General features: G+C 42.0%; 4 protein-coding genes and 1 non-coding gene across 7 annotated transcripts in view; 4 read left to right on the forward strand and 1 right to left on the reverse strand.

The window, feature by feature from the left end:
- Positions 1 to 2,013, forward strand: part of chadla (chondroadherin-like a) — a 5,178-nt gene extending 3,165 nt beyond the window's left edge. Inside the window, exons 8-11 of the mRNA XM_068578338.1 lie at positions 38 to 374; positions 481 to 830; positions 1,282 to 1,448; positions 1,710 to 2,013. Coding sequence (XP_068434439.1) covers positions 38 to 374; positions 481 to 830; positions 1,282 to 1,448; positions 1,710 to 2,013 — 1,158 coding nt within the window. The remainder of the gene's footprint in view (positions 1 to 37; positions 375 to 480; positions 831 to 1,281; positions 1,449 to 1,709) is intronic.
- Positions 2,014 to 2,398: 385 nt separating this feature from the next.
- On the forward strand, positions 2,399 to 2,470 carry trnaq-cug (transfer RNA glutamine (anticodon CUG)). The gene has a single exon. It is a non-coding gene; the product is annotated as a tRNA-Gln (tRNA).
- rbx1 (ring-box 1, E3 ubiquitin protein ligase) lies at positions 2,471 to 4,716 on the forward strand. Of its 2 annotated transcripts, none has more exons than XM_068578623.1 (5): positions 2,471 to 2,756; positions 3,646 to 3,724; positions 3,843 to 3,913; positions 4,385 to 4,470; positions 4,553 to 4,716. In XM_068578623.1, the coding sequence occupies exons 1-5, from the start codon at positions 2,679 to 2,681 to the stop codon at positions 4,563 to 4,565; spliced, it is 327 nt and encodes a 108-aa protein (XP_068434724.1). In that variant the 5' UTR covers positions 2,471 to 2,678; the 3' UTR covers positions 4,566 to 4,716. The 2 variants fall into 2 exon arrangements, with proteins under 2 accessions (XP_068434724.1, XP_068434723.1); XM_068578622.1 differs by lacking the exon at positions 2,471 to 2,756 and adding an exon at positions 2,936 to 3,457 and having other exon boundaries at positions 3,597 to 3,724.
- Positions 4,717 to 5,715: 999 nt separating this feature from the next.
- Positions 5,716 to 11,616, reverse strand: st13 (ST13 Hsp70 interacting protein). Its single transcript, XM_068579359.1, has 13 exons — positions 11,462 to 11,616; positions 10,940 to 11,076; positions 10,604 to 10,652; positions 10,408 to 10,498; positions 9,710 to 9,780; positions 9,525 to 9,591; positions 9,328 to 9,412; positions 9,078 to 9,188; positions 8,461 to 8,563; positions 8,076 to 8,192; positions 7,713 to 7,758; positions 7,396 to 7,517; positions 5,716 to 6,361 (listed from the first exon to the last, which is right to left on the reverse strand). The coding sequence occupies exons 2-13, from the start codon at positions 11,047 to 11,049 to the stop codon at positions 6,227 to 6,229; spliced, it is 1,107 nt and encodes a 368-aa protein (XP_068435460.1). The 5' UTR covers positions 11,050 to 11,076; positions 11,462 to 11,616; the 3' UTR covers positions 5,716 to 6,226.
- A 1,085-nt stretch (positions 11,617 to 12,701) lies between these two features.
- xpnpep3 (X-prolyl aminopeptidase 3, mitochondrial) lies at positions 12,702 to 23,215 on the forward strand. 2 transcript variants are annotated; one of them, XM_068579587.1, is made up of 12 exons: positions 12,702 to 13,011; positions 13,120 to 13,211; positions 13,455 to 13,577; positions 13,756 to 13,943; positions 14,180 to 14,399; positions 15,487 to 15,671; positions 16,272 to 16,334; positions 16,726 to 16,839; positions 16,982 to 17,067; positions 17,380 to 17,563; positions 19,860 to 19,980; positions 20,202 to 23,215. In XM_068579587.1, exons 2-12 carry the CDS (start codon positions 13,142 to 13,144, stop codon positions 20,366 to 20,368), a joined length of 1,521 nt encoding a protein of 506 aa, XP_068435688.1. In that variant the 5' UTR covers positions 12,702 to 13,011; positions 13,120 to 13,141; the 3' UTR covers positions 20,369 to 23,215. The 2 variants fall into 2 exon arrangements, with proteins under 2 accessions (XP_068435688.1, XP_068435687.1); XM_068579586.1 differs by having other exon boundaries at positions 12,703 to 13,011; positions 13,131 to 13,211.
- Positions 23,216 to 23,406: the final 191 nt, after the last annotated feature.

Raw genomic sequence — 23,406 nt, forward strand, 5'->3', positions numbered from 1 at the left:
ACACTCCATTAAGAGGCATCATTTTAACCCTCCACAGATTGAATCCCAGCACGCCACATGTGAGGGTCGGGGTCACACCAAAGTCCCGCGAGGCTTCTCCACCAAGACGCAGCTGCTTGACTTACGCAGCAACCACTTCCACCACCTTCCTGCCAACAGCTTCCCAGGCACCAGCCAAGTTGTCTCCCTTCACCTGGAGTTATGCAAAGTCCACGAAATCGAAGGTGGCGCCTTTCTAGGAATGAAAAACCTGTTTTATTTGTATCTTTCTGACAATGACCTCACATCCTTGGACCCCAGAGCCTTTGCTGGAGCCCCCAAGCTCACGTACCTTCATCTCGAAGGTAATCGACTGGTACAGTTTCCCGGATCAGGTGAGTGGTTGGTCAAATCAAAAATGTGCACGGTACATATGTGTGTAAAAACACATGGGAAACAAAAAAACATGCTATTTTCTATCTCTTTGTGTCTCTACCGTAGCCCTGGCACTCTTACCAAGTCTGTTTGTGTTGCACCTGGAGCAAAATGCCATCTCCAAACTGGAGCCCACTGGTTTGCTGTCAGTAACCCCTAACCTCAGGGAACTTTACCTGACCAACAACACCATAACTGCTACAGCCAAGGGTGCTCTGGACTCTGCTTTCCTGGGTACACTTCACCTGGATTCAAATCAGCTGACCGAGATACCTACCCACGCTCTATCCAAGGCCCCGAACCTGGAGGAGATCAACCTGTCTCAGAATTCAATTCGCTGGGTGGGACCAAACGCATTCAAGCCCATAGCCCAAAGTCTGAAGAGGCTTTACATGGATCAGATGGGCATGGAAAAGGTGCGGGGGACCTTTTTTCTAAGCCAAAATTACAGAATTTCATTTTTCTGAAGTGCCCTATGCATCGTAAACTGTCTCTATCAAATTTCTATCATGTCATTAGTAATTGTAGAAATATGTCGAGGTTGTGACTGATTGCACCAACAAGTTACTGAAAGGACTCTTGAAGCATTGATTTTTTGTTGGATGCTAAATGCTTTTTTATTAGTTGTTGGAGATTCAAAATCCAAATGAAGGATAAAGGGTGGGAAGGAATGGGACCCAAAACATAATAGTTGTTAGTCCCAACAAGTGAAATTAGTTATTGAGACCTGAATATCATGTGGATGTGACTATATGTTAAATTAAGAATTTCTTAGTATCATTCACAACATTTAGGCCATACCCGTGCTAACAGCTCAAAAAGCAGGTCTTATTGGTGATCAGCTCATTGACTTGTCTCACTGTCCAGATGTCCAGGGACGCTCTTGCAGGGCTGGGTCCAGGGCTGAGGGCGCTGACCGTGAGAGGGAACCAGCTGGAGGAGCTTCCTGACCTGAGCCCACTTACCGGCCTTGAGGTGGTGGACCTACAGGACAATCCTCTGATGTGTGACTGTCCTCTGCTGCGGCTACGCAGGTCAGTGCAGTTTCCCTGGAAAGTAGGGTTTTTGCTTACATTTATGCAGCAGGGTGGCACAGTTGGTAGTGAGATTGTGAACTTGCACCACTGCTGCTGAAATATTCTCGAGCAAAACATTCAATCCCAAGAAAACTGCAGGGGAACTACTGCTCAGTGAGTGCTGCCACAGGGATCAAGGAAGCATAATAATAAATTGCCTAAATTTTGATTGAAAGCTACATTATTGACAATAATTATGTGACTGTCTTCGTTTCTCAGGTGGATGGAGAATGTAAGTTTGGAGGTGATCGCCACCTGCGGTCACCCTCCTGAGATCAGAGGTCAGAAGGTCAGGGACGTCCATGTGTTCACGTCCTGTCCAGAAATCAGCTCTCCTTCAGATAAAAAGGTTGTTAAGGCCTCCAGATCTCCAAAATTCAAGAAACCCAAAACCAGCCTTTTGAAGACCCCTGGAGTCAAGGCTCGGCCCACAAAGCCCAAAGCTAAACTACTCAAACCAACCAAGACTAAGCCTCAGAGAAAACCTGGGGGACCAAAATTGACCAAGAACAAGACACTATAATAAATAAATATAACAAATTTAAAGTGTTGACATCTTTTTTTACTTTTCTTTTTATTAAAATGCTTCGGAATACAGTTCTTTGGGAAGTTTATGTGCACGATTTACTATCCAAGCAAAAACAAATACATTAAAAGACGAGAAACCAGAGGAGCCAGCCTATTGCCTTTCCAATTTTGCATGAGATAAATGATTGTTTTGTTTGACAGATAAAGAACATAACCACATCTTTAACACAGTCAAGATTGACCTATTTAGTTCACTGCTATCTAAAAAGACACTAAAACAAACAATTGATTGTAAATACATTTGTAAAAGCCCAAGCATATAATGCTGCATCATATACCCTTTTTGCAATGTAAATCTACAGCGACGTGACGTAGCATAGGGTTCCATGGTGTAATGGTTAGCACTCTGGACTCTGAATCCAGCGATCCGAGTTCAAATCTCGGTGGAACCTGAGAATAGTAATTTTTGCGGCGCTGTTTGATTCATTGTGACAAAGCATACATTAGTTTTAAACACCATAACATGATCAGCACCACTGTAAAGCGCCACAACGTGACTCTAACGAACACAATCCCGGATTAACGCACTGATTTACCGACGGAAATCGCAGTGTTGCTTCCGGGGGAATTGCTCATCACCCCCAAACTTCTCCTCTCAAGATGGCAGCAGCTATGGATGTTGATACGCCGAGCGGCACAAACAGTGGAGCTAGCAAGAAGCGGTTTGAAGTGAAGAAGGTATGCCTCATTGAGTAATTCAGAGTCGTGCTGTAAATACGATGTAACTGTTAATCTACCAGCAGCTCTAAATTAAGCTAACTCGGCTCTCTTACTGTTGGGACGGCGTTAAAACACTCTATTCTGCCTTTGGGACAGGAGCTAGCTTGGTAGCTGTTAGCCTCTAACGGCATGAATTTGCACTTCCTTTTGGAAGACTTGCAAACAAATGTATGTCAGCTTCAACAAACCCTCAATTGTTTTAATCGTGACTATAAAAACCGAAAAGCATTCCCAATGTTACGGTTACATTTTAGGTGACGTTAAAAAAAATGATGCTCTTAACACTGAGCTAAACGGGCAAAACGTTTAGCTAGCTTACTAAGCCGCGTTTCCGGGAGACTGAAAGCACCTCACAAGGAGTTATGAGATGTTTATGAGGCACTTCTATAGTAATATCAAGCTAAATTGCCAACCTAAAACAAGGTGCGATTACCCTTCAATGAAGAGGCGTTAGCAGCTAACGGGACCAACTGAGTAGCTAACTAGATTCTAAACTCACTTTAATACCTTCAACGCGCGAGCTAGCTAACAGCGGTGACCGTTAGCTAGCTATCGTTAGACCAACATAGTGTATTATAATGAAACAATATCTGACAGGGTATTGTAACTGGCATAGATGCGATGTTGCAACAGTCAAATTCATTAGTTTATTTTTGGAGGTGAGAATAAAGCAGAGTGGATGCTCTGTCGTTTTCATTTATATAATAATCAATATCTGGCTGAACATTTAACACGAAACAAGCCATTACGAAGCTATATATACTTTACTTAGAAGCTGTCATTAAATCTCCACATCAGTGTCAACAAGACCACCTCCAGTAATGTTTGTGATTTGACGTCTCACCAGTGGAATGCCGTGGCGCTATGGGCCTGGGACATCGTGGTGGATAACTGCGCCATCTGTCGTAACCACATCATGGACCTGTGTGAGTTCCCGTCCACATAGTGTTGGATTCACTCATTTTGATATTCGAGTATTATGATTCTTCATCATCAGACAAGTCAGCCTGTTACGTGATGACTAATTTCTCCCTCCCTCATCAGGTATAGAGTGCCAGGCCAACCAGGCCTCTGCAACCTCTGAGGAGTGCACTGTTGCCTGGGGTGTTTGCAATGTGAGTACCTGTGTTGTCCAAACATCACAAACACATATATTGGCACACATTGTAGATGTGAATATATCAAATAATTTATTAGGCTATAAAACTCAAACAGTAGATGTTGTCATGGTGAGTATATTACCACATTACAGGGCCACCTCACATGTTGAAGCTAACTTCATCCAATTATAGTAGTACTACAGTAAAAGTAAACTACGTTATGTGTATGAGTCTTGCCATTGTAATGTTGTACCAAATATAAGCCAGTGTCTCCCCTTTTATTTTCAAACATTACTGATGTAAACATACTTTATACCCGATAGGATAAGTGCAAAGCAGAATTGCCAACAAATAATTCAAACTCATCTGTATTATTTGGCAAACTGGATGTTAAAGCTTGTTAACAGTGGCATTGAACTGCTGTCCTCACCTGTCTGTACATATATTCCTGTGTATTTCTACCCTGTTTGGTTTTCTCGTCCTCAGCATGCCTTCCACTTCCACTGTATTTCCCGCTGGCTGAAAACCAGACAGGTGTGTCCTTTGGACAACAGGGAGTGGGAGTTTCAGAAGTGAGTATCATTACAGTGGGACGTTGTGATTATTTCTTGAAGTGAATGTCTGTATTGACAGTGCGTCCTCTCTCTTTTACAGATATGGACACTAGCTGTATTATTGCTGACCTTTTTCTGCGCTACTGCAAGCATCGCCCTTCCTACTTCTCTGTTTCCTCCTGCTTCCAAGCAGTTGTTTTACACCCATGTCTTTGTTTTGGTATGTTGTAAGTACAAAAATAAACATGAATATTGTCACACAAACAGGTCTTGTTACTTGTTCAGGTAGTAGGGGGGTTTCTGACAGTTCAGTGTGCTGGTTTGTAAAGCAAAAATGGCAGCTGCTGAAAATACCATTTTTCTTTGGTTGTGTGCAGAGACTCATTTGGGACTTAGTTAATATTTAAACTACATTTTTGTTGGACAAAAAGCTGTCCAGACTGTCATATCAGCTTTGAAACAGTAATTCAGGGCTTCATGAGAACCCATCGTGTGTTTATAGAGCGGTAATCCTACGGCTGAAAGACAGATGCCGTGTGCGGATTAGTGGCCTGGTGACGACCCCGCCTTCTGGGCCTGATTCATACTGCAGCACCTGTAGGGACTCTCTTCAATAGTCCGCTGGTTGGATAAAGGAAGATGTTGGTTGCAACCCTATTGATTAAATGAAATATAATGAAATGGTCCATAATTCCAAGGTGGCATCTTTAGGTTGCTTGTACCAAATTGAATAAAGTATCTCGTTTTACCAAAAACCAAAAACTACTCAGACTAGTGAAAAGCAGATATTCACTTATTTGGTAGTATCACTTGATAAGTGAAAAGTAATCAATCCAAACTGTTAGCTAACTTTCATCTTCAAACCATAAGACTTCTTACTTGTCCAGCTTCATCCACTCAAATTGCAACCGTTTGGTTAAGTTACAGTTTTATTGTCACAAGAAACAGTTTGAAGTTAAAACTCAGTAAATTGATAGATAACATAGGTCAATATCTAAACTCAATGAATTGAAGTGTAATCCATCTACAAGTTGTTGCTTGTAAAAACATCTACAGTCAAAACAAACATCAGGACCACAAAGGGTTGAGTGAAGGTCTTCCTGGATGTTATTGTTCGAAGAAATTAACTCATTGAATATCTCTAAATCCCCTTTTATAAGTTTAACAGATGAAAAACATTAGTGAAAAGGTGTATAAATCAGTTATGTCTGGTTTGTACATGACGTAAAGGAAAAGACAACTAGAAAAGAAAGTCGAACTCTGTTTGCAGCAACAGAGGTTTTATTATTGGGAGTCATTTTCCAACAGGGTCAGACGTCAACATCAGTAACATTTTTTTTTTTGTGAATTTTATAATAGATCTGATAACAAAAACATCCGACGGTTATGTGTGACAGTTCGGCTCTGTTCAAAGAAAGGAAAGGCCCGTAGCTAAACGTAATAAATGGCTGTAGAAATGTTTGAGCGAGCGTCTTAATGCGGCAGCTCCCAGTTTAGCTTTTTCCAGATACACTTAAGGAAACGTCAACCTGTGGTTACGTGAAGTCCCAGCTGGGGCGAGTCAGAAGAAGTTGACTCCTAACCTTTGTTTGAACTAACAGGCTGGTTTAAGAACATTTAAAAAGTAGCCTCACTTTCTCTCCCCAACACCAATCAACCCATCACCCCCCAGCCCTCCCTGTTTAATCTGCACACAGTGGAATAATAGTTGAAAAGCGTTGTGGCTCTCCAGATTGATTCACCATCCATCCACTCGTCTTTGGTCCTTTCTTCTCTAAGGCTGCGGTGACGCTCCAAACTTGGAACTCAGCTTGGTGACTAGCGCCATGATTTTGGGGTTGTTCTGGTACTTGGCGATGTTGGCCGGGTTCTGTGCTACATCCTGGAAGGCCGTCATCACCTCCGGGTCCTGTAGTGAAACAGGGAGCGCAAACAGGGTCACCTTTAAACTCAAACATGTAGTGCATCTCTAAAGCAGTGTCAGTACATTTTTCACATTCTAATCCTGGGAAGTCCCTGACCATGGAGAAGTACTTTATACTATCCAATCAGACCATCACTTTAATGGTTGTCTTCAGCTCACTAAATCTCCACAGCGCTCTGTATTATTATTGATTAATTTATCAATTGTTGTTGATTGCCTACATCAGAAAAATGCCCTCACAATTTCACAAAGGGAACTGTTTTTAAATTGTTTTGTCACATTTATAATGAGAGCAAAGTTTATCAATATCTGATAAAAAAAAATATATACATGCCAACAATGTCCTGATTAAGCAGATTAGCCAAGGTTTTAACTTCTAATAATTAAAACAAAAAGATGTTTTCAATTTTTTTCTTCATCCCTTTAAATAAAACCTTTGGGTCCACAGCTTATTTTAAACTAGCAGCAGTAACACACATAGGAAGTGTGCTAGTTAGCAAGTACACAACTACAACTAATTTCACCAAAGTCTCCAAAGGTTTTCTCTGACTTTGATGACATAAGCAGGTGTATGTTGGTGTATACAGGATCTCCCCCTCTGTAGCCTTTTAATCTCTTTAAGTGATCTACAGGATAATGCATCTAAGTCCATCTGCAGCGCTGCCAAATGGCTCAAATACAGATGTCCCTCCCCTCAACATCCTCCTCCCCCTCTCTAAGTATGGGTGATAAGCGCCGCAAAAATGACGCATGTTGAAATGAGTTCAGCTTCCACAGAGTGTATTGGACGCGTGTTCCTGTATTTAGCGAGCAGTTTCCCCTCGTCCACAATCCTTATGCTCAGCTGAGCTAACAGGTTTCATATTTAGCATTCAAACTCGAGGATCTTTAATCTTCCCATCTAACTTTCTGCCAGATAGCGAGTAATCACTTTTCCCAAAATGTTGACCTATTCCTTCAAGACTTGCGTAAATCAAGTCATGTGGCAGTGGTGGGATGTGGAGGACTACTGTTGTCACCTTCATGGCTATGAGCAGCTCAGGATCCTTCAGGAGTTCACCGAGACCAGGCATGCCAGCCATGCCAGGCATGCCGCCAGGCATGCCGCCAGGGCCTCCTTCTGGGAATCCACCAGGACTTGCTGTAAATAATTCATTAAAAAATGACTCAAAATATATGGACATTCGGGTTTTACAGCATACAACGCAATGTATTAGATCAATAAAATCAATTAAAAGAGTGAATTATTTTCCACATGCTATCATCTTTTTGTGTAGTTTGCTTGACATTTGTAGTGTTCCTCTCGTGCCGTAATGGACCGGCTTGTTTCTCTTACCTCCTGGGAAGAATCCTCCTCCTCCGAACTGCCGGGCTTCCTCCTCCTGTTGAAACGCAAAAGGATGGGGGTAGTTACTAAGAGTGCAAAGGTTCAGGGGTGGTTTCCTGTCACTTTAAAAAGGCGTTATCAAAAACTCTTACGGGGAAATGTTAATGGCTTTCTCTTTGAGTTCAAAAAGACAAATACAAAAGTGGACACCATCGGTGAAATGTTGGCTTCTCTGCAGCAACTTCAATTGTGACGCTGTCATCAACCAACTCGTGCATTAGTATGCCGCCACAGTTGATCGTGTAGGAAGAATAGTTCAGCTAACGGGACCCTTTATTATGTCTTTTTAAGTCTAAAATAGGAAAGACTCACCCTCTGAGCCCGTGCATGCTCCTCTCTGGCTTTCTTTATCCGCTCTTGCTTCTCCTGGACATCCTTCTCTTCTCTCTTACGCTCATATTTGCGTCTGTGCTCAATGATTTTGTTTGCCTAGAAAACAAAAACAAACAAAAAAAAAAAAAACAAAAAAAAAAAAAAGGGAAACATGACACAAAGGAAGAACCACAAACTCACAGCATCGCTGTCTGCCATCGGGGGCTTCTGGACTAGGATCACGTGAACGCATCACAAACATGGATCAACTCCTTTCTTCTCAGCACCACATTAAAAAATAGCATATCCACTTTACCCTCTTTGAAACAAATGTATAAAGCGTCGGTTTCTTTTTGTTTATTGCTTCTTTTCTCTGGCATTATACCTTCGGCTGGACCTCCTTCAGCATCGCACTGGTGTCCTCGTCATAGTCCAGTTTACAGGCCGTGGCCAGGTCCCTGGCTGCCTCCTCCCAGTGGCCCAGCAGCCTGCATTTTGAATTGACGATCAATGAAAATCAGCACAACTGTCAACTTCTCATCTGGGAAAACTCTTAAAGTTATAAAGAGATCAAACATAATTTCTATTATTATTATGATGTTCACACAGAGATAAATATCACATTTTCTGATAATAATGACAGTACACTGTGGTTAGCATGTCTGTCCTTCAGAGGATCGGTGGTTCAAGCCCCGGCTCCGCTAGTCCACGTCGTCGTGTCCTTGAGCAAGACACTTAACCCCTAGTTGCTCCCTGTTGCCGTGTCTAGAGCAAAAATGTAAGTTGCTTTGGGTAAAAGCGTCAGCTAAAAGAAATGCAATGTAATTATGTTGAATCTTACGAGTGAGAGCAACCCTGATATGGGTGCATCCAATATTATTGGTCCTGCTGCAATGAATGCCAGTTGCCAAACAAGATAAGGCGTGTCCCGCTCGCGAGTGTTTATACTGAGGGTTTGGTTATGCAACGTGTGGGCGCAGAGGTGTAAAATAAAAAATGTACCTGTGAGCTTTTCCCCTCCACTTATAAGGCTGTGCAGAGTCTGGGTTGATGCTGATGGCTCTGTCACAGTCTCTTATGGCTGCGTTGGGTTTCTGCATCTGAATAAAGACACTAACCACAAAAGAGGACAACCAATGACATTTAGAACGGACACTGCAACGGGAGCAGTCATGAGGCGTGAAAACGCAATGAAAAGCTGAGTGACACTTGAATGCTCTGCCATTGGTAACCTGAATGAGAGGACACTCACCTGGCCCGCTTGGCATACATGATGGCTACGCAGGGGTTCAGCTTGATGGCTTCAGTCAGAAGATCCAGGGCTTTCTGCAGATTACCTGTAAGAGAAATAACATCATAGATTATAAATCCTATTCAATTTTGTACGTCTTTGTATTTCCCTCATTCATGCAGAAACTGTGTCACTTTCTAAACAGGAAGTCACCGTACCTTCTCCGAGAGCATCAATGGCCGCCATCTTCTTCTCATCGGCCTCGTCCATCATCTCCTCTGTGACCTGAGGAAGTGTACGGACACAGGTGTGTCAAGGTTTAGTTATTCATTAGTTAATAAATACTGAGTATATTTGAGTAACTGCATGCATAACTAAAAGATCATATAGAACACATTTTTACCTCAACGCTCAACTCCCCCATCTCCTGCGGCTCATCTGTGTCTGGTTCGATCACTCCCTCGTTGTCCATTTCTGAAAAGGGTCCAACAGTTACAGTGAGCTCTTGTTGGTTCCCCCCTACAGTAGTACCCACTACTTTGAAAACATGGTGTAGTCTTCACAGTAATAAAAACACATTCTTAGAACCAATTTGCTAAGATCAAGTGTAATATTTATCATTACTTTGAGAAAATACATTTGAGTCTGACTCCCAAATCACACACATTCAGGTCTGCTACATCTATGCCATGGTTTAAAAATATATATGTTTATTAAATAGTGGAATGGCCACACAGTTTTTGTGCAAAGCCTTCCTTTATCAAGGGTTGCACCACCTTCAGAAAAACAGACTTGAGCTGGAGTCCTACACCTATAATTATATATTAGAAATTGTAGTTTGGCATTCGGTAAACATGCTCATTTGCATTCTTGCCAAGAGGTGGTTTAGAAGAACGATAGCAAATATGAACAGAGCTTAGCGTGAGATTAGAACCGACTAACCAATCTGTCAAAACAAACGCCCATATGTAAAAATGAATACATAAAAAGATGAATTAATTGTTTTGCCAGGGCTTCCATGCTGTATCCACACAACAGGAACTGCACCTATACACTCTGGTGCCTTGAGGCCAGAGCTGCCATTTCAAAAACGTGCTGTACCTATATCACTCTCCTCGTTCTCGGAGAGTACAGAAGGTTCTGGCTCATGAGGTGCCGCTGACGTAGGGGAAGGACCACAAGGACAGCCACCCTATAAGTCAAAGAGCACCCTGTTACAACAAGATGTCAATAACACACACAAAAAAACAACAGCAGCATAGTAAAAAGGAACACAATTGTAATATTTCTGTTTCACCTGGCATGACCTCTCTGTCTTGGGCAGTGGTGGGATTGTTGCACCCATGCTGGAATATAAAAATAATGGAGAAGGATTCAGAGAGCAATAAGAGGACTGTGACATATTAGGCAGTGTATTAAATGCATCTAACAAAAATAGATGTGGTTATTTTATGTTTGGACATTATTCTCAGTAAAGATCCCCTGAAACTTTACAGATCACAAAAAAATATGCAGTATACACATTGAAAAGGCAACACAAACATACGTATTACGAGTGACACAATGACAGAAAGCACCCCCCTAATGAACCGTTCACACAAACTGTGGCTTTTACAGGTCGTGGTACACTGACCTCAGCAACCAGGTCCGGAAGAAACCCATCTCTGGAAGGTGCAAGACCTCGGGACCGGACTCGCACATCTGTACGAAGCCCTTTAACTCAGTCACTTTTCGCGGGTCCATGCTGCTCCGTCACGTCCAGCAGACACTCTGCGTGTGGGGGTGGGGAGGGGGACAGATGGATAAACAATGAAGCTAACAACGTAGCCGAGTCCGACTGGTTTGTGCGTGTGCGCGTCCCGCAGCTAACGCTAAGCTCGGTGCGCTAACATGCGGGAGTTGGACGTCAGTGCGGCTCACTTCACACAAACTCCCAAAACACGTGCAATTCAGAGGCGAGCGATGAAGCTGCATTAGCATTAGCGGCTGCTTCAATGGTCGCAAACCAGAAGTTTCTGGAAACGTGAAGCCGTTTGTGACGCGCTGCCTGTTTGACGCATGATCACGCCGTTAGCTCGCTGCGTTACAGGCCGTGATTAATGAAAACCACTCGGGAGCTGCAGCCATGGACGTCTGTGGTCGAAGGGAAACGCACCTGATCGAAATGTACACCGTTGACACCCGATAGGTGAACCCGCAGAGGAAGCTCACAGAGGATCTTTGTTGCTCAAACCCCTCTTCACTGGTAGTGACAGTGGCGTCGCTCCTCTGTTTTCATTCAGGCGAGTTGTCGGACAAAATGACGGAGGACCGCGGGATTTATTGCCCCGAATTTTGGCTCTCAGGCAGCTTTCAGGGCGCACACAAAATCCGCAACAGCTGCTGGAGTGTTATATTATTATAGAGGTTGATTTCAAACGACTTAAAGTCTGACATTGCTCTGCGGGATAAAGAAGTTAGGTAATTTAATTAAAAGTAGCAGTAATGCAATATAAAAATTATCCATCGATACACACATATCCACTGTGACTGGAACTATTATACATTATATTATTGGATTATTATTACTGATTCAATAATATTTGGTGTAGACAATGGGAAAATACAATGGGGAATTGATGGGTGGGTAGTAACAGAGACCATGAATAGGCGCAAAGAAATGAAACACTGATATGATCAAATTAACACCACCAGTCTGTATACACTACAGACTGATTCAGATTACATTACAGACTAGATATGATGATTATGTTCATGTGGGCACATGTAAGTCTAAAGGGGAACGAGGAACATGAATGAGGTGAACTTGTTATCAAAACAAGCTCTACAAAGAGATCTATAGATTGATTTACAAATCCTGTTAATCAAGTCTTGGTCAAGGGAATAGTTTGGGGTAAAGCATTAAGCCTACTGAAACAAGAGGTAGGTTTCTGTACAATTTCAATAATAATAACATTGATAATTATAGAGAGGTCACAGTCTAATACTAGGTTTTTCAATTTAGATAGATAGATAGATAGGTAGGTAGGTAGGTAGGTAGATAGATAGATAGATAGATAGATAGATAGATAGATAGATAGATAGATAGATAGATAGATAGATAGATAGATAGATAGATACTTTATTCATCACCTTGGGGAAATGTATTTGTCACAGAAGCAAGCATGGAACAAATATCGAAATGAAAATACTCAATATATTAAACAAAACTTAATATACACATTAGCAGAGCCTATTAATTTAGGAAATTAAACAATAGAGAAAGTGCAAAAATGCAGTATATGCGATGTATATGAAGTGTATATAACAACAAAAGGATGTTGAATTAATTGACTGTTGAATCATTTAAATGGCAATAGGAAGGCATCCCACTAGTTCATTGTTGGGTTGGGAAGTGTGTAATCACGGGTTGCAAAACAGTCTAAAAAAGAGAAGATGGTGGATTGTTTTATTAAAGAAACAAGATTATTAAAGGGCAGGACATAATCTCTGGTCCACGCTCCGAAACAGAGGGCGGCGGTAATACGCTGCAACTAATACGTTAGTTTCCAACCGTCTTCGGGATTGAGCGCTTCTGCCTGGGAAGCAAAGCTCAGGGCACGCTGCCCCACGTCCTCGACATTAGCAAACATGGGGGCATCAAGCTAACGAGGCTAACTGTCAACCAAAGAGACACTTTCGTTGTGTGTGAAGATTTGAACGTTGGTAAGTCGCAACAACACCCTGCTCCGTAAATACAACGCGTTAGTCGGCGGCTTCGTGCTTCATTTTGTTCCCTCCTGTCTACGACTGAAGACATGTTGTGACTGAAAGTTGTCCTCCAGTTGCAGCAGCAATGTTGCCCTCAAGTAGCGCCGTGGTCAGGTCCGCTGTCAAGCTGCTGCCACCGCGAAGCTGGAGTGCAGGTGAGCCCAGTCTAGTGTTGGTACCCTTTAGTCTGTACTTGAATACAACTTTAACATACTTGTACTTTACTCGAGTATTTCAATTGTGAGCTACTCTACTAACAATGCAATCTCTTGTCACTTATCAGCCGACACATACAGTACCACAGTACTGATACTGTATGTAATGAAACTTGAGCAATGGTTGAAGCACCTGCAGGTGCTCAGTTCAAGAGTATCCTCTGTCTCTGTTGCTGTCTGCAGGATGTGTCTGGTCCGCATACAGAAACATATCTGTGAAACTGGGAGGTTTGAAACCAAAGACTGTTCCACCTCGGTACCTGGGCCAGCCCAGCCCTTTCACCCATCCACACCTCATCAAACATGGTAAATATTGTTCATGGTGGAATGCTGGACCAGTACATTTGCACTTTTTAGGGGAAACTTGCAACCGGCTCAATACTTAATTGTCATCAAGTGGACAAATAGTAGTGTGCCGTGGAAGTGCAGGTCATGAGCTGCTGTTTAACACTGAAGCACCACATGTGTGGTCTCTGCTCCTCAGGTGAGGTGACCCCAGGCTTGAGCCAGACCGAATATGAGCTCCGCAGACACAGACTGGCCTCGCTTATCGAGGTCCATTCAGACCGGCTGGGACCCTCTGCCTCCTCCAGCACCCATGTGGCCGTTGTGTTGTCCCATCCAACCCGCTACATGACCAATGACATCCCCTACCCCTTCCACCAGAACCAGGTGCATGTTTGATCTCAATTTTGATATTTCTTCATATTCTGTTTTACTTTTGCCTTTTGAGGGGTTTTGATTGTAACAGAAAAACAACACAACAGTCACACCTTATTTTACTATATGTGAATACTGTAATTGTTACCATTACTGTTGACTCTGCTTTATGTTTGTCATTTTCTTTATCAATTGGAACCCTGTTTGAAAGGTTTTTGTCAATTAACCTGGAGCCAAATGTTCCTCAGGATTTCCTCTACCTCAGTGGCATCCTGGAGCCTGACAGTGCTCTGGTTCTTTACGGGAAAGGACGACCAGACCAGGCCATCTTGTTCGTGCCCCGCAGAGACCCGGGGAGAGAGCTCTGGGACGGGCCCCGGTCGGGGAAGGATGGGGCGGCTGCTTTGACCGGCATAGAGCGAGTTCATAGCACAGAGGAGCTGGGTCTTGTGCTCAAGAGCCTTAAAGGTGGGTGGGTGGGAGTGTTTGTTAAGTTGCTCCCCTCTTGGTTATTGTTGCAAGGCCTGTGTAGCTTTCTGGTCTAGAGCTTTGTGTTGTCAGAAATATCAAAGTATCAATACTGAACATGTAATGATTCATGTAACGATTCTATCGATACATAGGCCACTGCTCTGTCTTCTTTTCGAATTTGGCTTGAGAATTGATGCATCACAATAAAAACAGTGCACTAATTTGAGACTTAATTAAAAAAAATGAATAGAATCATTTACAATTTAATAAACAAAGTTTGTGTCAGGGTCTTAAATATGTACATTAGCTATATAAAATATATAGCTCATGCTCAAAGACAGAGGCCAAAGAAAGCTACACCAGGGAAAATATTGTTTGTGTACTGCAATATAGAGTTGGAAGGTTGCAAGTGTTGTTATAAACAAACATACTTGGACAGGCAGTATTGTATTGCAGTATTGTTGTGCAATGAAAATATTGTTTGTGTACTGCAATATAGAGTTGGAAGGTTGCAAGTGTTGTTATAAACAAACATACTTGGACAGGCAGTATTGTATTGCAGTATTGTTGTGCAATGTCTCACTTGTACAGAACAAAAGTAATTGAGGATGAGAAGTAACATATTTGACACGAAATAAAGAAGAAGACCGAACAGCTGATGTCAGACTTAACTGATATATTTTCCCAGTTTGTTTTTTTCCTGTTTAAATATGTAATGTTGTTCGCTAATAACTTGTCCCATGGAGTTACTACTGTAGATAGAAAGCTAGTTACACAGGCATGCACACATTTGTAGCTTACGTTTGAGCAGACAGACACACTGTTTAATCCATTCCTTGCCCTTTTGCCCTTTTTTTATTTATTTTTTGCTTTTGGAAAGTTTAAAAAAACAAAAAACAATGCCCCTCCAATAGCTATTGCATTGTGTGTGAAATAGCAAATCCTTTTTCCTTTCGAAGATGACCTATGTCGAACTGTATTCCTAAAAAAGAAAAGAAAAACAGGAACTGACATTTGACAGCTAACTCCGGTAATTGGGACCTGAACTTAACTTTATTTTCTCTCTCCTGTGATCCTCTTTCAGGCACAGTGCTGTGGTACGACAGCTCTCAGCCCGCCCACCCTCGGCTCCACCAGACTCACGTGGGTCCCGTGTTAGAGGCGGGGCCGATGCCGCACTCTCTCAGGCCCCTCATACACTCTCTGAGGGCCGTCAAGAGCGCAGCAGAGGTGGCGCTCATGCAAGAAGCAGGTCACATCACGGCACAGGTTGGTAAATACATATATATAATCTCCTTCAATCATATAATTACTTTCATCACTTATGTGTGTTTATTTTGATCATTAGAGAATATGAAGCTGTTGTGAACAATGATTAGACTGTTGTGAAACTGACAAAAGAGGAGTCTAGCTTGTAAGGGGGGTAGAGGCCATCCTCTTCCTACCTGATGATAATGATGATGATAATGATGATGACAATGAACCTTCCATAACAAAGTGCTCTGTTTGTGTGTTTGTGTATGAGAGTTTAATTGGTAGGTGAGGGATATAGAACTAAAGAATATAGGACTTTACCTTGGGTGAAAGTCTCCATGTTGTTAACTACAGTTAGTATGTGTTATTTAGAAGTTTCCTCGTGTAACGGCACCTCTCATGGATCTGTACGCTTAGATTACTGACCAATCAGGCACACCCCCACCTTTTAGGAGGAGCGGAGCACCAAAGGTTTAAGGAATGACGGCAGAGATAATGTTTCTGTTCTGCATTCTGAATCTACACCCTTTGTATTTTCAGATTCATATTAGGTGTGTGTGCAAATCTAGAATAAAACATTTTGTAAAACAAATAAAACAAATCCTTGTTTTTCAGGCTTTTAAGAGGACAATGGCTATGTCTCAAGGTGACGTGGATGAGGCTGTGCTCTTTGCTAAGGTAACTGAAACACATATCGAGCCGGGGTATTTTTTCTTCATGATGGAGTTTACAATATCTACTGCCTTTAACGTATGTGGAATAATTAACTGTATTACGAAGCTGTTCAACAAAACTGTACATTTTATTTACATAGAACAAGAGACAAATCAATAACTTAGCTGTGTTGTTTTAGTTCTCTTTTTGGCCGTTTCACTGTGGCAGATATTGCAGTAAGTGTGACAACAGCTTCTAGAGCTCAGAGGTTATAAAGTCAAAGGGCAGTTCCTGTGCTTTGGCTTTCATAGTTCCAGTTTGACATTACTGCGAATAAAGAGAGAGCAGAGATGACAGTAAATGTGACGCTCACAAGGTCTTTTAAAATACATAAAATCTCATTTTAATCTTTCAGTTTGATTTTGAGAATCGTGTCCATGGCGCCAACTTCCTGGCCTATCCCCCTGTTGTTGCTGGAGGGAATCGAGCCAACGCTCTGCACTACATAAACAACAACCAGATTATCAAGGTAAAGGAAGGTATTGAAAGAGCTAATGGGTCCGTGCTATCCAATACGGTGCAATGAACATCCACATGAAGCATTCTGAAAAGTGGTTATGTACGTGACGCGATGACTGACTTGTTGTACCTCCTCTTCTCTCCTCCTTCAGGATGGTGAAATGGTGCTGCTTGATGGTGGTTGTGAATACTTTGGTTACGTCAGTGACATCACTCGAACATGGCCAGTAAATGGAAAGTAAGTTTGATCAAGATCATCTGTGCATTTGCATGTAGAAACCTCAACTACAAATTCTCCACTATGATTGTTTTCTTGGCTGTAATCTGAAATCCATCTTTTCTAAACAGGAGTCACCTTTTTGTTCATTGAACATGCACATCACTCACAGAGCTTGTTAGCTTCATACATGCATCTTTTTTTAAATCTCCCACACCTCTAGATTTTAGATTTAAAAAAAAAAAAAAATGTCAGTAGGTGTTTTTGAGAATGTTTTCAGTAACCGTCAATAAACACTTTGACTTTGTGCTGCCTCCATCTCCTCCATCTCAGATTCAGCCCGGCCCAGGCCGAGCTGTACGAGGCCGTCCTGGAGGTCCAGCGCTCTTGTTTGTCTCTGTGCTCCCCGGGCGTCAGTCTGGATCACATCTACAGTACCATGCTGGCTCTGCTGGGACGACATATCCGGCAGCTCGGCCTCGTCAAGGCCAGCACCAGTGACGCTGATGTACTGAAGGTAACGATGAGAGAAATAGAACCAGTAGAATGTGTTCCAGATGGTAGACATTCCCGTGCTTTTGTCCCACATGAGGAGCAGTTTCACGAAAACAAATAAGCAGCTCTTGGCCTTTGGAAAACAAAGTTGCTGCCAGTGACAACATTTCTCAAGATGAGTTGCAAATGATTTGCTGGACAAGAAAGTTATGTTTCCCAGATCCAAATACTCAGCTGCTCCTCAAGTTAAAAGCAACAAAGAATCTTTAATAAATATAGAAGCCCAAGATCATATTTCACTATATTATCTTACAGGCACATGCTCTTAATGCAGCATTTTATATTTTTATATTGCAAATGTGAAGTGAAATCTTGCCCTGCCTTTGAATATCAATCATTTACATCAGAGGTGGCCATGGCACTATCGGATGATCACCTTAGGGCATTGAATTTCAACATGTTTGGTTTATTTATGTTATAACCCTGGTTTGTGGTCAGGAAATGGCCATAAGCTTCTTTGGCCAACGTAAATGATGAAATGTCCTCATTACAGCCTCCATGAAACACAATATGCTCTGTAAACTTTTTATAACAGACGCATTCCTTCCCTGCAGTGGCTACTACTTTCAGGGAAATAAAACAAGCAAGCCAAACCAAAATTGAATGTAAATTTACAGCAAGTGGTTTCTCTTTTAAAAAACAGAAAATGCATTGTTGGCTTCTGGATTTGCTGATGGGGTCGTTGTTGCCGTCTCCTTTATGCTGTATTCCCGCTTCTAATGTCCTGCTGCGTGTCTCATGCGATCCTCCGCCTCCCAAACACTATCTGCCTTCTCGTAGTCGGCACCCCATCTGCAGCTCCAGCCAGCACCAGCAGAGTTTGGGCGGGTCAAGGGGGGGGGGGGGGGTGGTGATGTACAGATTGCTGCCTCATGCCAAACACAGCGCGATTTCACTATAACAAGCATGAATGGCGGTCAAACGAGGTGTGTGGATCGACCTGCGGAGCTATTTTAACTACCTTTACAAAAGTAAAACACTGCACACACACACAAGACATCTCCAGCGCAGCGGCTGCACCATTGGGAGAGGAAAGGCCCAGCCCCGGTCCCAGTCCTGGCTCGACCAGTAACAATAACAGCAACAGTGCTGTGGCTTCTTTATGATTAAATACGACTGCAGATGTATAAACAAATAGTAACACAACTAGCATTTCACTCACCACATGCCCGTAGCCCCCTGTGCCAAAGGCGTCATCAGTAAATTCACTAGCAAATCCAATTCTCAGGCTTCAGCCTGAGCTTCAAAGTATCTTTTTGGTTCTAGGTAGAAGCTAGAAGTTTCTAGTAGCTCTTCGTGCCCCACTGACCAATCACAGCGCATGTTAATGGTCATGCTGGGCCACTGACCAATCACACACGTCCATGCCATCTCGCAGGCGCTGCACGTCAAAGAATGCACCCAGCTTGTCAAACTAAAGATCTGATTTGTTGAAGTCCATGACAATCAACCACAACGTTCACTCTCCGTATACTTTAATCTGCATAGGCCTGCTTAAACTGCTTTGCGCCCATAAACACGGGGGAAAAATCAGATTGGACAAAGCTCTCATTTAAACCAGCTGCACTGCTCTGAAGGCAAAGCAACCAAGGAAGAAAGGAGCTGTACAATGCAAAAATAAGCTGAAAAACTATTAAATTATAAAATAGCTATGACTTTGTGATTCTGTTTAGGCCAGCAGTAAAGGCTTAGCAGGACCTGATGGCCCACCACTGCTTAACATCTACAACATGGCTTAGCACAAGTGTTGGTACAGATTTTGAAATCTGGTCTAAACATGTCCCACTCAGAATGAATTGTAATAATTGCTGTCATGCAAATAATTTTATTTCTCGAAAGGGTTTTTGACAAATGAAACTAGTTTTCTCTGAAGTACACATTGCACATCTGTTTGATTTTCCACACATAATGCATCCAAATGTTTTGGGTGTAGTGGTCACCAGCATTGGAAGCAGTGCTTCTTAAAAGGTTTTCGGAATAAACAGCTAATCCTGCCTCACACTATCGCCAAGTCATTACAAAAAAAACGGTGAGCTGTGGTTCTGACATTAGGACCTACATTTGGGTTGGCCTTTAATTTTGTTGTGTAGTGGCCCCTGGATATGGTTGTTTAGGTAGAAAACGATCAGATGAGGCTTATTCACCACAGTAAGCCGCAGTCAGTGGCACCTCAATTTCATGTCATTAATGTTTGGCTGCTTTGGGACAACCGCAAACTTCTGTCCAGCTGCTTTAATCTTGAATTGTGCTTATCCCAGGCTGCACGGCGGTACTGCCCCCACCACGTTGGGCATTACCTGGGCATGGACGTCCACGACACTCCTGAGCTGTCCCGCTCACAACCTCTACAGCCAGGAATGACCATCACTATAGAACCAGGTATAGACCAACCAGCGTTTTGAATACCCGTTACTCTTTAGTTCTTTCCTCCAGATGTGGAGCTTTGGCTGTGAGTCTAGGTGAGAGGTTTTAAACAATCCAAACTGAATCTGTCCCAGATACTGTGGTGGGCAGTAACCGCCACTCATTACACATGATCAATTGTGCATTCTCCTGCATGTGTCACATTGTTCCACTTTCCCCTCCTCCTATTGTTACAGGGTTGTACATCAGCGAGGACAATGACCAGGTGCCAGAGCGATTCCGCGGCCTGGGCGTCAGGATTGAGGACGATGTGGTGATTCGAGACAAGGGAGGCCCTCTGATTCTGTCCTGTGACGCACCAAAGACCATCGCTGACGTAGAGAAGGCCTGTGCCCACAGATAGGGCAGGGAGAGACCGGCAAGTGAGCCTCGACATCAGCGGCAGGCCGAGTGCTGTGCTTTTCCAACCGTCTCTGTTGGGATGACATCACCAAGCTCGGGGCCCAGGTGCGTGAAGGGTGGGAGAACACTGCAAGACTCCGGTTATTGGTCTCAGTAAGGCCTCTAAAATGTAGAAAGATCATAGTTTGTTGTCAAACTAAATGTTCAGAGAAACCAGTTTCATGTTTGTGGTTTCCAACAGTGAATGATGGTGAAGAGCTCAAGGTTAAAAGGTGGGTTTAGTTGTTGACGGGGTTACGGTGGAGCTTTGGAGCTCACGCACGTATGACACCCAGTAACTGACGTGTTCCTGCTCAACAATGTTTGCTACAGCACCTTCACATGGAAACTGATCTTGATCATGTGTAATACATACGTTGAGTGTTGTGATGTTACGGGTGATTGATACAATTGTGGCACACCAGGATACAATAATGTGTTTGTTCTCTCTCAAATAACTTTTTGAAACCAACGTACAAACACTTAATTTGTTTCTGTGTGTGTGTGTGCTGTACATTCACTCACTGAGCAGCAGGAAGGACCAGGGCAGTCAATTTAACAGACAAGTGATGAATAAAGATAAACCGATCTTAAACCACTGCTCCCAACAAACCTGGAATGATGGCAATGATTAAACCAATACATGGAAATGACTTTAAGTGTTCACTGAAAAGATTTTGTGCGTGTTGTGTATTTAAACAGAGAGAAATGTGATCCATTTCTTTCTTTCTTTTTTTAAAAGATGACGTTTATGTGTATTAAAAAGATCGTATTCTCTCCTTTTCAATACAAATGCATGCCTTTTTCTTTTTTTTTCACTGACAAATAAAAAATAGAAACAAGTTAAAGAATATAGGCTGAAGAACTAATGGGTGGATTGACAACATTGCTTTTGTACTAAACTCTAACATACTCAAGCATATCATCGTTTATTTTTTTGTTACTCAAAGTACCAAAAAGGGTTAGAACCTTTAAAATACAATATGAGACTCGCTGTATTTGTTACAGTTTTAGAAACTGTCTGTAGACTGTTTTCTAATACCAAGGCCATTAAAAATGCTTGTTTCTGATTAGCTCACAGGTGTCCATAAAAATGATTTGGCAGGACATTTTAAGCATACTTCCGGACAACATTTTAACCACAATTGTAAATCAGTACACAGACGGCAGGTATTCAAAGCAACAGTGCTTTTTTCACTCTACATTTCCAGTTATACTTGTGTTACTGGTGACTGGTCAAAAAAGTTAAGCGTCTGGCAGTAAAGACAGCCGGGACTTAGCAGACTCAAGCGGAGTTAAGTCTGGACTTTAATTCATAATGTGTCCAGAGAGACGGCGACCCACGGTGCTCCGTGTCTGCAGGGTGAGTTGGTTTTTACAATACTTTATCCATTATGACTCAACATTTAATTTAGCTTTTAGGTTTAATGTAATACAAATAAATCACCATTTAATGTCAAAATGAAACGGAGTGATCTAAATCCGAAATGAATTTCAAACGAACAAAAAGTAATATGTTTGATGGTTGGAAGTGTTCTGGAAGCAGCCAATTGGCCTTTTTCACATCAGCCTTTTTGACGCGACAAAGTGTATAAAGACGGGTGTAAATGATGGAATGAATTATGGTCCCAGTCTATTTAGTGTGTCAGTCATTCCAGGGATCCGATCATGCACAACACCATAATTACGCCTGTGTGCCGCTGTGACAAGACCTAAATGTCAAGGGGTTTCAGTGGATCATAGGATTAATAAAACCGGATCTTTTGGTGAGTTTGTATCTCGTCAAACATTCGCCGGGAACGCTTCAAGCAACTCAACACAAAGGTGATTGAAAAGCACAAGTTGGGATTGATACAATAACTTTTCTAAGTCTCTTAATATCTATTAAAAAAAAGCTGCATTTTCTGCCAAATATCCATTAAATACGGACATGGAGGGAGTAAAAGCGTATGCAAAAACATGCGTAAATACATTTTAAAGGGTTGTGTGTGTGTGTGTGTGTGTGTGTGTGTGTGTGTGTGTGTGTGTGTGTGAACACACGTTAAAGGAGGCTCTGAAGTCAACGTGACAGATGGGTTATTTTTGTACGTCACATGATTTGCTCTATTTGGTGTTGAAATGACCAAGTCATACTTTCACTGTGTTATCAGACGGTTGATAGTTTATTAGTTGATTTGGCGCACATCAAACCTTTTATACCAAAGCCTTTTATAAATGTGTGAAATTCTCAAATCCATAGCTAATATTGGCATAACGGTGTGCCTTTTCAGTGAAGGACACAACTTGTGTCCAGCATTGGAACTTTTGAAATGAAAAAACATTTTCTTGGTCATATTTTGGTGTCAAGGATGTTAAGTCAATTTTAGATTTTGAGACAAATATCAAACTTTCCTCAGGGGGCCTTTACAATCTGTACATCATACACAACCCTCTGCTCTTGGACCCTCATAGTGGATAAGGAAAAACTAAAACTTTAAACAGGGAGAACATAAATGGATGCTGGTGTTGAACAGCTTTGTATAAAGTGATGATCAGTGGTGAAATGCAACACTTACAGGGGCCTTTTCTTTTCCTTTTGATACTCAACGTACATTTTGCACTTGATAATATTTGTATGTGGCGGCATAAGTAACATTTGATGCAGTCCAAGCTCCTTTACAGTGTTTTTTATTGAAGTATTAATATTGATGCATTGACAGGTAACACCATGTGGTTGTGATGGAGCTTGTTTATTATTTTTATTATACTGCAATAATGGATCAGATGTTTTAAGTGAATAATTATAATATGCACAGTCACTAGTATATCTTTAAGGTACATGTAATGGAATAAAAAACATATATTTTCCCACTTAAGTGTTGTGGCGTAAATATATAAAGTAGCATACTACGTATATATTCAAGTAAAAGTACATCAAAGTTGTACCTTATGTATAGTACTTGAGTAAACTCATAGGGTTACTTTCCAACATTGATTGTAGAGGATGGAGCGCCACTGTCC

This window comes from Clinocottus analis, unplaced genomic scaffold (genome assembly GCF_023055335.1).
Source record: "Clinocottus analis isolate CAN_PGR_092001 unplaced genomic scaffold, fCliAna1.0.p SCAF_16, whole genome shotgun sequence".
Lineage (NCBI taxonomy): Eukaryota > Metazoa > Chordata > Actinopteri > Perciformes > Cottidae > Clinocottus > Clinocottus analis.